The sequence below is a fragment of the Myotis nattereri genome (genome assembly GCF_964212035.1).
Source record: "Myotis nattereri genome assembly, chromosome: 2".
Classification (NCBI taxonomy): Eukaryota; Metazoa; Chordata; class Mammalia; order Chiroptera; family Vespertilionidae; genus Myotis; species Myotis nattereri.
The window spans coordinates 170,790,210-170,803,593 of NC_138076.1; the positions used below are offsets into that span (position 1 = coordinate 170,790,210).

The following is a 13,384-nucleotide window of genomic DNA, read 5'->3' on the forward strand; positions in this document are numbered from 1 at the left end:
CACGTCACCAGCTCTTATATGCCGATGACATGCTAGCACACACAGACTGCTCCGTGTTTCTCCCCCCATGGAGGATGGTCCAGTCTCTCTGAATTAAGTGTTGATTTTTGTCTTTATCTTCTCATGTTGCCCACTCCCCGACACTTACTTCTGTAATTTGTTTCATGGGTTCCCATGCCTCCTCTCCCAGGTCTGGCCATGCTCTCGGGTATAGACATAGAGTAATTTGAGCGTCAGAATGTGTACACAACCAACCAACCAACCAACCAACCAACCGACCAACTTTTTGTGTAATCCTCTCAGTTATGTTGAACACACCTTTTTGAGTCCCCTATATGAGGGCAAGAATGTTGGACTCATGTTGAAGTTGCTTTTACAAAAGCCTTGCTTCCCTCCCTGATGTTTTAGAGCTGGTCCACTCAAAAACTGCCATTTTTCATTTCCAAGACCTCATTTCAGCAAATTTCACTCACACGCCACCACCTGCCTAACCTTTTCTTTTCATAATAAATACCCACCTCTTTTCCCAATTATCGTCAACATGGCTGGCTTGTGAGCTGCAAACACATCTAAACTTTCTAGTTGTTTAAATTATAAACCAGCTCTAGCACTAAATGATAGTATGTCAAACATTTATTGCCTCAATTCTCTTATCTATGTTGGTTCCCATATTGGTTCCATATATTGCGTGTCAAGCCTACACACAAAAACATATTTAAACATAAAAATAGGGATAAATGAGAAAAGTGCCAGTTTATTTGTTGCAAAACTAAGTTGCTTCCTACCCGCCTTTTAAAGGTGAGTCTAGCTAAGAGGTTAGGGTTGGTTCTGAGGGGCAAACCTGGAGGAAATCAAACCAGATAGACCAGTGAGCCACTTAATGGTCTTAGCAGGAAAAGCTAACAAAAACATAATACCCAGATAGTGGATGCATAACTTTAGAGTGAGGAGATAGATGATAAGGCGATGGGGTGTGTGTGGAGGTGCTGAGGTCTGGGGTGTATGTCAGATAATCCAGCTGGCTTCATGAGCCATCAGTTGTAGGGACAGCTAAGAGTGATTTATTAGCATTGTCTTTTTCATGTTTCATAGTGGATTGTGTTGGTGACTCACAGGACAGCCAAATGACATAGCAATTGCTAATGGAGCCCAGTGGTGAGACTCAACCGTGGTATTGACTCCCACCCTCAAATCTGTGTGTCTGTGGGATGACTTCTTTCCATCATATGGGCAGCCAGTAGTGCTTTTGGAAACTACTTGCGAAATCTGAGCTTTAAAAGTAAAAGATTTCATGTTTGGCTGACTTTAGAGCAAATGGGAAAGAGATAGTTCTTAATATTTCTAATAGGATTCACTGGTGATCTAAGATGTGCTAAAAGATAAGGGAACATGATAAGTAGCCACCATCAGGGGGAAGATGAGGTATCTAACTATAGTTATACAAGTGGTCATGTGGTGATGAGATTTATGTCTAGGCATATATTATCAGGCTTAAATTCATGATGTTTATTTCATCTCCCATTTAAACTACTAATGAAATACTTTATAATGTAGAATACTAAAATCATGTTAAATTAATGCCATCTCTGCCAGAATAAAATACTGTAATTACTAAACAGTAGAAATATAATTGTTTATATTCCTTAAGCACCACTGCAATTAAGGCATCACATTTGTTGTGCTTTCTTTAGAATCTGATTAGTGATATTTAATCCTTTCTTAAAACTCTTCATTTTCTGAGTTTACTGCACATGCTTTAAAAAAATTCTCTCAATAGTCCAAAAAGTTCTGTAGAGTCATAGTCCATTGGTATATAACTTAGAATCTAAGACTACACATGAATGGGTGTGATTTTAATTTTGATTTTTTTTAAGTTTTCTAACCTTTAATTGGTATATGTGCAAATGGAATATATAAGATCCCAAAAAAGATGGGGGGATGAAAAGAAGGAGATAAAAAGGTCAAGATTGGTATATACAATTAGATACGGGAAGCCTTTGAAAGTTCAAATCTTCTTTGACTATTAAAGTGCCATCCCTGGAAATTATTCCATTTGTTACTAATATTTATGCAATTTTTAAAGATATATTTCATATCGGTTGATAGCTTCTCTCATTAATTCCTAGAAACACAGAAGCATAGTGCTCTAAGGTTTGGCGTGGTTTTTTTTGTTTGTTTGTTTTGTTTTTTTCTACCTTACTTCTGCTAATTACTTCCTCCATTGGAATATTTTTTCTTAATACCCACATAAAGATTCTCAAATAATATATTTTCAAGCATCTACTGTGTTAAGATTTTATTTTTAGCTTTTACCATCTTAACTTTTTCTTAAGTTTATTGGGGTAACATTGATTAATAAGATTATATAGGTTTCAAGTGTATGACTCTATGATACATCATCTATATATTATATTGTATACCCACCACCCAAAGTCAAATCTTCTTTGGTCACCGCATATTTCACCCCATTTACCCTTTACAACTCCCCCACATTCCCCTTCCCTCTGGTAACCCCCATACTGGTGTCTGTGTTTATGAGTTATTGTATGTTCATTTTTCTTGTTGTTTTTAATAAACACTATATACTAACAATAAACACTCACTTTCTAAATCAATTTCCTTCTTCTTCATTCTATAAGAATAAATAAAAATATAGTTCTAGGTCAGCGTTTCTCAACCTGTGTGTCGCGACCCTTTTGGGGGTCGAACGACCCTTTCACAGGGGTCGCCTAAGACCATCAGAAAACACATATATAATTACATATTGTTTTTGTGATTAATCACTATGCTTTAATTATGTTCAATTTGCAACAATGAAATTGGGGGTCACCACAACATGAGGAACTGTATTAAAGGGTCGCGGCATTAGGAAGGTTGAGAACCACTGTTCTAGGTGGTATTCCTTCCTTGTCCTACAGGCAAAAGTTGAATCCTCTATGTTATGCTAATTTGGTAATGACCAATGTAACCACATGCCAGGGATAAGTTTCTTTGATCAGTATGGTCTATGGCAGGGGTGGGCAAACTTTTTGACTCGAGGGCCACAATGGGTTCTTAAACTGGACTGAGGGCCGGAACAAAAGCATGGATGGAGTGTTTGTGTGAACTAATATAAATTCAAAGTAAACATCATTACATAAAAGGGTACGGTCTTTTTTTTTTTTTTTTTAGTTTTATTCATTTCAAACGGGCCGGATCCGGCCTGCGGGTTGTAGTTTGCCCACGGCTGGTCTATGGGTTACTACAGTGAACTTGACCTCTGCATTTTTAGTGTCAGAGACACTTAGGATCCTAAGTAGTCCCGTGCATGGCTATTAAAGGTAAAGAAAATCCAGCAGGTGCATGGCTCCAATTGCTGCGTAAACAACTGCAGAAACATGTTTATAAAAGCTGGCTCTCAAGTGACAGATAAGTGCAGAGTTGTGCTATGCATGCTAAATTCAGCATGCTGCACGCTGAAAAGCAGGTAGATCAAAACAAGAGAGATTTTAAAAAATCATAAAGACAAAATACAGCTGTGCTGGTATGTGACAAAAAACAATTTTGCCTTAAAAGTGATCTTCCCCAATCTCCTCAAGGACCATGTTACCGTAATTTATGGAAAAAAACTAAAGGCAAATTGGGAATGTTCCATTTCTTAACTTGTCTGGCATGGAGTTTAGAAAAAAATAGGGGGAGGGGCTGTTGTTAAACTAAGATACAATTGAACCCCTCTATTATAAACAAAAATGACAGCACATAATATAGAATTTTCTTAATTATTAATATGAAATGTTTAATTCTTAAATAAAAAAAATGCACACAAAACAAGCCACTAAACATATCTTTTCATGCAAGGTCTTTTCTACCTCACAAGATTCCCTTGCATGACTTTTAGAGTAGTTCCCTTGCTCAGGGTTGGCATATATTGATTTTCAATTTTCACTGTCCAGAGCCATATTTACAGAAAGACGTACAAATATTGTAGATGGTAGGCTGTGCAACCCTCACATGATTAAAACTTCAGTTCCTTGGTTTTCTAGGGCTTTGTGTAAATGACAATAAATTTGAGAGTTCATCCAACTGTGCCTCTTAAACTTTGTTCCCGAAGGTGAAGGGCAGCATTTTTAATCAAGTAGCAATTTATCTTTAATTAGGAAAACATAATTAAGTATTATCATCTAATTGCAATTCCTGGTGGGGAAAGTCACATTTCACAAGTAGTGACCCGTGCTGGGTTACCGTTCTTCTGTTATGGAATTTAGCCTCGGTGCTTGCATTTGGTGGATGGCCAATAAAAATTCAAAGGTAATCACCACGCATCTCTGTAGCCCAGTTATGGAAGTCACCAACCCCACTGCTGAATAAGAAACCAAGAGATATTTCCTGAGCCACAGTTAGGCTACCCCTCTTTTCTGCTCAGACATCAAGTATAGATCAAAATAATTGTATATAAGTAAATAAGAAACACCATGTGACATAGATTAGAGAACTCTTCCACACTTCATTTCTGGTACAATTAAAAACAGTTTAATGTCTCAAGGCACCACTATGGTTGAACATCAGATACACAGGTAATCAGCTAATTTTCTACTACGCCGTAAAGTCAGTAAATAGCTTGTGCAATTGTGAAAAGCAATCTCTAGAGGGTTGTTGGATATATAGTAGGCACGTGTATCATCATACAAATAGAAAACAATGAGTCCTAGAAAAAGCATGTTGAGCACCGTTGTGGCATTGTTTGTATTTCTCTACCTAACATTAAGCAGACCTTACATTTACAAAAAGAAAGACTAAATTATTGAAAGGTACACTCAGGGTTGCTTTTTTTTTTTTTCTTTTGCTGTATCCAAGTATGTGAATCTAGTTCGTGGGTGTACTTTTAGAAGTCGTTGGATCAGGGTCAGCTTCTGTCCCGCTGGCAGGCTCATTCAAATGCGAGCTCAAGTTTTCCGACATTAGGTGGGAAGACTTGAAGACAATCTCATTGAGGTCGGACCTGATGCAAACCAAAGAAGGGTCATTCAACGGGTCTTCCACCGAGGCCTGGGTGTTTTCTCGAGTGATTCCCATGTCTTTGCTGTGTTCTGATGGGGATTTTCGTTTCATGCGAGTGTAAGTTTTATCTTGATTCTCCATGCCTGGCTCATTTTTCAAAAAGCGTCCAAAGAACCAAATGAAGAATCCAAACCACACAAAAGCTATCAAACTTGGAACAAAAGCCATACACTTGACATCAAGGCTAGCCCCTGTGAACCTGCTATGGAGGAACATGTCTCCTTCAACATACGTCTTATTCGTTTGAGGATTAGTATGATTGGACCTCCATTCCCAGGACAGCTTGGTTCTGTTCAAATCCTTTAAACTTTCTGAGTCTTTAACTGTATATATCTTCTGCCCTGGGCCGATATACTGTCCATATTCATGAGGCTTATAAAATATCTGGTTCTTCCACATATTAAGATCCAAAATCAAGACGAGAAAGATAATCCCATAGTTAAACCATTTACCTGCATTAAAAAAGAAATACTGCATATTAGTCAAAGACTCATAACACTGCAATACAGTTTACTCCAATAAAAAGGAGATAATGGTATAATAATATAAATTGTTAATGTTTTAGACCTGTTAACAATTCATTTTTTGAGAGTGCTATGTGGCCATTAAGTGAAATTTGGCAAAGGAAATTTCCTAAATGGATGGTAGGCATATGAAAACATAACTGTAGGTCCCTCAGCCAGTAATTTGTGGTATTTATATTAACTAGTTTAAGTCCCCTTGTTCTATAGGCTCCACAGGTTATATTCAAATTTGGGCCCATGTAGGTTATTCTCTAGAACCTTTCACTTAATGTCTAAAAACAAAGTTCTAATAGAATTCTTAGAAAAGGCCAACATATAATTCAATATCTCTTAGAGTTTTATAGTAATGTCTGGGTGAGAAATAAATCATTTCACAATGCAAGCACAGCAGCATATCAATTGAATTCACATTGCTGTTTGCAGGTGACCTGTTGATTAAACCATTAGTTGATGTGATTCAGATCAATAATCCTTGAGAATTCACTTCAAGATGTTAAAAATAACTACATCAAATTCTCATTGAACAGAATGCATTTATCAGACATATAAATATAACTACCCCTAATGAACTGTTTTAGAAGACATGATTTGGAGAGATTGTAACTACCATGATGTCTCTGTAGTATTTTAAATTTTTATATAAATAATATATTCTTAAAAGTCATATTATCTAGTGATATCTTTATTTCTACAAATGGAAAATGTGAAAAACATTTTTAAGGAATACTACATGCCATTGTAATTTTTATTATAATCACTATTTATAGCAAGTTTGACAGTATCAAGTTTATCACAATAAAATAGCAATACTCACCTCACAGATTTGCTGTAGCAAATTAGGTGACATATGTAACAGCTTCTAGAAGCTTTAGTTCTAATTATTATTTGTATCATGTCAAAATTATTTTATTTTGTATTTGAAGATAATAAGTATTAAATATTATTAAATTACTAATTCACCTGATTATAGAACTTATGGGAAAGGAGAGAGGTAAGATCTTGGGCAAACTTACTAAAACAAGAATGATAAAAAATGTATTTTGCAATATGTACTCTCACAGAATATATAGCTATATTAAAATAAAACTTTGTGAGGAGTTTAGGAAAATATTTTATCATCATCATTACACATTTTCAAGTTCCTATTACATGCAAGGTTGAAGGGTTTTAACCCTGGCTCTATTTAAATTCTCTAAACCCCAATTTCTTTGCATGCAGAAAATAATAGTACTTATTAAAGCTGTTAGCATTTTTCATGAAATTATTAAATGCTAAGCACAGTGCCTAGTGTAATAGGTAGTCCGTAATTGTTCCTATTATTATCATCAAAGCCTTGCCTAAGCCATGATAATGTCTTCATTTGCATGGGATGGTACAATTTTTCTCTATGCAGAGAATTTATGTAAACTATATGAAGAGGCATTATAACTCTGCCTGTTTTGAAATTATTCAACTCCATAGGATTTATAATATTTATAATGGAAGCTCTTCCCTGAATGATTTATTTTTCACACCTACATTAGAAAGTAGGCTGGAACACTGAAAACATTTCCAGATATGATAAGACATCTACAACGTCTGGCACTGTGAAGTTCAAGCCACTCATGCCCTCCTGGATCTTAAAACTGAAACTAATTCTCACTAAGAACCAACCAGAAACAAATGAAGCTAAAGCCAGAAAATGCAATCAAGAACAAAGGTGAGCATCATTACCAAACATCTACTGTGCTCATAACAGACTCTGCTTAGGATACCTTAGGAAATGCTGAGGACATATGTTTCTTCCTGTTGGGGAAACAGGATAGAGACATCAATAGATAAATAAAAATAAGAAGCCACATTTGAGAGGTACTTAATGAGTGATCAAACCATACGTGCTGAAGATGTTGAGAGAATGGAATAATACTGAGGGCTAATTTCTATAGAAAGGATTTTGAAAGTAGTAACTCATGTGTTCCCTGAAAGAAAAACAGGATAGAGAGCAGTTTAGAAAATGTTTTCATTTCTTTTAGTATGTTTTTTTTTTTTTTTTTTTTTACTATGCCCCAGATAGAACAGCTTACAGAAAAAAAAAATCAGGTGATATGGGGGGGGGAAAAGAGGCTGAGAGGAGAGAGAAGAAAAAGAATGAAGAATACTGCAAGGAAAGAAAGGCAGGAGATGAATGAGCGATGGGTGAAATGAAAACATTCAGAGATTTTTCATCCCCTGTTCAGGAGGCATGGGATTGCAGCTTCCATGACAGAGAGCAAGTTGAGAGAGGTGCTCTGGGTGCTTCTCTGCTGTAGATTTCTACATACCCTCTTGCTGTGAATTCTGTGTTAGAAAGCCAGATTGAATGGTGAGAGGAAGAGGTCCTTGAACTTGGATGACTGATCATCACCTTCTTGATTCACAATGGGCCCTTGGAGAGACTTGTTCCCCTCTAGGTCATTTTGATAAACTAGTGAACAGGGAAAGGGCCTCCATAAAGAAGTCCCTGTTTCTATGGTGATGACAGGAGATCAGAAACTGAAGATAAGCTGCAGCACAGAATCAAGGAGAAGAAAGGGAGGCCCATGGAGCTTGGAGAAAAGTGCTTTTCTGGTGGGGAAAAGATGCTCAGTGAATGTTTCAAGACAAAGGGAAAAAAAATCAAAGAATAAAAATGGAGCTATGTCCCAGCCGGTTTGGCTCAGTGGATAGAACATTGGCCTGGAGACTGAAGGGTCCCAGGTTAGATTCTGGTCAAGGGCACATGCCCAGGCTGCAGGCTCGATCCCCCGTAGAGGGCATGCAGGAGGCAGCCAATCAAGGATTCTTTCTCATCATTGATGTTTCTCTCTCTCTCTCTCTCTCTCTCTCTCTCTCTCTCTCTCTCTCTCTCTCTCTCTCTCCCTCCCTCCCTCCCTTTCCCTTCCTCTCTGAAATCAATAGTCACTCCTTTAAAAAAAATAAAGCTCTGTACTCTGATCACGCTAAGAAGAAACCTTGAAGATACAAAGAGCTGTTTTTCCTACTTTGAAATTATTTTTCTACCATCTCAGATGAATGGTGCTGGGTCAGTTTGACCACTAAAGTTTGACACTAAAGAATCACTGTATGTTATTTCTTATGTGGCCTGAACTTTGAATATTTAGATGGGATGGAGGGAGAGCACATTAAAAATGCAGTGCTTGACATCAGTTAATGGGTACCATCACCCTGCTCTAACACATCTTTACCCATTTGTGAGAGGGAATACCCTCGTGACAGAAACTGCAGGCTGGAAATCGGCAGATGGAGATTTCATTCTAACGCTGAACTTGAATAATACAACCTTGGGTAACCTGTTTAACCTCTCCAGACCTCAATATTTTATTTTCAAATTGAGGACATTGAACTACATGCCTTCCAGTTTTATGATTTTTCTCCTCTTTCCCCAAATCCTTTTACTCACTAGCTCCGTGAATTCAATTTTTTTTCTTCTGTGAAATGGAGAATAATACCAATGTAACTGCATCAAAGGATTATTGTGAGGATAAAATGAGAAGTTGTTATTTGAAGTTCTCTGAAATATATTGTTTGCCAAAAATGTAGGGTAGTATTATTTTACAATTTCTTTACTTCTTTAATCCAGTCACTATAGGATCTCGGTGACAGAGCAGAGGGAAAAAAGAGTATGTACGGGTTTGTAACAAAGATATATCTTAAAGGTGACCAGTTTGGATAAAACAGAATGAATTATTGTGTACTAACATTATTGGGTAGATATTACTAGGCCAGTTACCTAAGAGGATCCAATGTGTAGCTACATGAAAATATACTTTGTGAATCAGCATATTTAACATGTTAAAAAAAAACCTATAGCAATTGGTCATTTTTCTACTGGTTGCAGCAGTATTGCTCCTGAGCAAAGGTCTTGTACATACACATAAGTTGAGGCTACAAGACAGGAGATAGTAGCTCCACTCCCACACCAGCCGAGAAGCCATGTGGCGATGAAAAAGTGCAGAGGACAGAAAGGAGGCTGAGCAGAATGCCTACTGATATATTTCCTTATTCTATGCTATAGCATTGTCCTTCTCCATACTGTCATGGCCATTCAGCCAAAACTTGAAGCTGCTGGAAATCTAGAAGGAATGGGTCTTCTTACTTTTTTGTTTGTTTCCAGACCTCTTGGCATAACTTCTGGTCCATTTATTCATTTGTACAGAGAAAGAATGTTTATCTTTCTCTAACATCCATTCTTACATTTTCCCACAGAGTGTTTTGTTACCTTGGTAATGCTTTCTCCTCTTTAAAAAAAAACTACTTTTGCCCTATGAGATGTGGCAACCCAGAGAGCAAAACCTGGTTGGACAACTGAAGCTTGCTGTTCTTGTCTATAAGGTGAGGGAACTGAGCTATATAAGCCTTATGGTTTCTTCTCAGCCCTGAGAGTCTCTTGGATGAGTCTGTGAAATAAACATTGCCTAAACATTAATGTTTTATGATGGGTCAGAAAATCTCACCATTAGAGCAAAAAGATGGGGTACACCATTTCCAGATGGAGAAAGCTTTCCTCAAAAAAAAAAAAAAGCTTGTATACTTTGAGAAACACTGCTTAACATAAAAACTAAATTTGAGTCCCTGAAATAACTCACATGGAAAGGCTATAAGCCCAAAAAAGGGAAGGATAGGAAGTGCTTCTATTTCATTTCCCAAAGTGTGTTGTTGTGAATGTACAGCCAACCACAACAAGAGGTTTGGTATTTCAACATTGATCATAGGAGAGATATTGCATTTCCTCCTGTTGTTCCAATGACATAGCATAATGTAAATCAGCAAGGAGGCAGGGTACAAATCCATACATTATTTCGATTAATCTCCCTGTTGAAATATCTCACTGTCTCCTTTAATGAGAAATCACTGCATGGTGTTGGTGGGATTACCTCCTTCTTGTATATTGTGCTTTTAATGAATCATACTGATTGTCAAAAATGATATATAATGATAATTTTATCTTTTTACTTTGTGGGAGTCTACAGAATCCTGGGATAGTTAGTTTTAAAAGGATTCCCCATTAAATATCACCCTCACTTACCATAGGAAGTGACGACAATTTGGAGGAAACTGTCATTTTTTTCAACTAGGAAAAATGCCTATAAAGGACTGATATTTTCACCAGGTAACAAAACTTTCAGGATTCAAATATGCAATCATAATATATTTTAAAAAATCTTTTACCCAGTAGTTTCCAGCTAGCACTGTGCTTGAGCTGTGCTGTGGGCACCTTCCACCAAGTGGATACCACACTGGGCCAGACTCTGGCATCCAGAACAAATGCATGATGCCATCACATTCCACAAAGCCATTTAGTATCCATAGTATCCACTATGGTAGCGGTTCTCAACCTGTGGGTCATGACCCCTTTGGGGGTCGAACGACCCTTTCTCAGGGGTCGCCTAAGACCATCGGAAAACACATATATAATTACATATTGTTTTGTGATTAATCACTATGCTTTAATTTTGTTCAATTTGTAACAATGAAATTGGGGGTCACCATAACGTGAGGAACTGTATTAAAGGGTCGCGGCATTAGAAAGGTTGAGAACCACTACATTATGGGATAACAAGAAACCCTGGCCTTGAAGAAGATGAGTTTTGGATAATTAAAGAAATAACAGCAGGCTCCAACAGGCTTCTTGGCCATAGTCAATGCCCTCTCATTCCAGACAAAAGCAGTGAAAACAAGGCTCATTGCATTAACATCTCTTTAAGTCCCTGCCTAGGGAATTTACGAACATCTAGAACCCACATTAAGTGCTTGGACCCTGAGGATACCATTTAGAAACTTGAAGATATTTACTAAATAATTTTTGAATTAATAAGAGTTACTTGAGTTGGTGAAGTATCTTCTTAAGACTTAAAAACAACTTAATATAGCTTCTCAAAGTGCCTCTCTTGTCATTGTGGCTTCCTAAGTGGGAGATTATTCCTTTAGGACATAATCTGATATGACGAGTAGAGGCAGAAACTTGTGATAATGAAAGAGAAAGAAAAAGCTATCTAGTTGTACTGAAGACTGGACAGAAGATTCTTGAGATTGGGAACTATGTCAGGTTCATTTTTGTATTTCCTAGATCCTAGCTTCGGTGTAGACACAAATTAACTCAGAAAATGTCTGTTAACAAATAGGTAAGCTCTGAGATAGTGTGTCCAAAAAAAAAAAAAAAATACAATGAGTGAAGTTCTATCCTTCGAATCAAATACATATGTTACAATGATCTCTTGAATTCCGGGATATTGCTAAAATCTAATATAATCTGGAAAATAAAATATTCATGTATCAACGATGGATTAATTATATATTTCAAGTTCTTCCTCTGAGTACGAAGGCATGTGAGTTTTATAACGAAAATCCTCATCTATGCATAAGGACACATCAATTGGGGGAGGGGGGGCAGGGGAGGCCAGCTCAGGGCAGCAAGGACTCACAGGTTATGGGCGAAGCAACTACGGCCTGAAGAAGATGAGTTTTGGACAAATAAAATGAATTGCTGCTTTAGGTAGAAGTAAACATAGTTCGTTCTTAGAGCTGTATAAATGTGTTGATGATGGAAATTGCTTCAGGGAAGGTTTAAAAAAAATTCACAACTGAGAGAAGAGCAAGAGGTCCTTGTGTACTCTGGATAACTTCATGATCTTGGGGGACTGTCATGGTGAACAGCATGCATCCTATCTCCCTATAACAAGTCCCTCGCTAATTCTGTCCGACAGAATATTGTGCCCGATGGACCACTGGCCTGCCCTCCCTAGCACGTCCCATGATCTGATGGACACAGGAGAGCTCTTTAAAAAACAATCTCTGGGAACTCATTTGCCAGAAATCATGCACCTTTGGAAACAAAGCGAAGGGTTTTATTCATTATTTTCCCCATCTCGCCATCGTGCAGCACCTGTGCCCTCACACCGCGCAGGGAACTGAAATAGAACACAGACGCCACAGAGGCTTGTTTACTTCTACATTTTCCATTTTTGCCGAGAGAGTTCCCGCGGGCATCATCGTGCCAACAGTGTGAATTCTCTCCTCGCAGAGGCACCGGCCTTCCTCCGGCCTTTCCCCCCAGCCCCCGCCTAATTTACTCAGATGATGGCCACCAACGGGACCCTTCCTTTGTCTGGCTGGGATGACAGATGGCAGAACTTCCACCGGGACTGGCATTAATAGGACTCAGAGGAGCTCCTGAGATTGAATTGAGAGCCCATTCCTCTCTCACCTCCTGAGACTCAATACATCACATTTTGAATCCATCCTTGCACTCACCTTATAGGTAAAGGGGCAGAGGGCCGAGGAGAGGATTGCACAGTTGCATTGAGCATTTACTTGGGGTTGCGCTAAAAGCACCGGGGTGACCTTGTCACTAACCTTTTACCCGCTTTGTTACTGAAACAAAAATTCCCAGAAAAATATTTGAACACACCCATAGACAGCGATGATATACATACTGCAGCAAACCGTCTGTCAGGGGGACCCAGAGGAGCTGAACAGATGCAACAACTCAGGTTATTTCTGACACGCATAAGGAAAACTAGCTCGGAATCAGGATTAAAAACCACTCAAAGCCTAATGCTTTGAAATGTGGGAACTCATCAGTGTCAGATGGCCCTCTCCATCCACAGCAGTTCCCTGGGAGAGAGATTCTTGCCATTCTCAGCATCTTCCTTCCTGAGGACTCGGGGCAGTCACAGTAGAGAACTCAGAATACTGGATAAATAATCAGAGTGCCTTTCTTTGACTGCCTAATGTTTTACTTTGTTTTAAAATTAAATAGAAACACAAACCCTGAATGGATACATGGAAAAGTGTTAGGTAAAGAC

At 38.1% G+C, this 13,384-nt stretch overlaps 1 protein-coding gene across 2 annotated transcripts in view; it reads right to left on the reverse strand.

The window, feature by feature from the left end:
• Positions 1 to 3,184: 3,184 nt before the first annotated feature.
• TMEM117 (transmembrane protein 117) overlaps positions 3,185 to 13,384 on the reverse strand; it is a 443,674-nt gene continuing 433,474 nt past the window's right edge. For both annotated transcript variants that reach the window (XM_081084824.1, XM_081084825.1), the window contains exon 8: positions 3,185 to 5,489. In XM_081084824.1, coding sequence (XP_080940950.1) covers positions 4,843 to 5,489 — 647 coding nt within the window. In that variant the 3' untranslated portion in view covers positions 3,185 to 4,842. The remainder of the gene's footprint in view (positions 5,490 to 13,384) is intronic.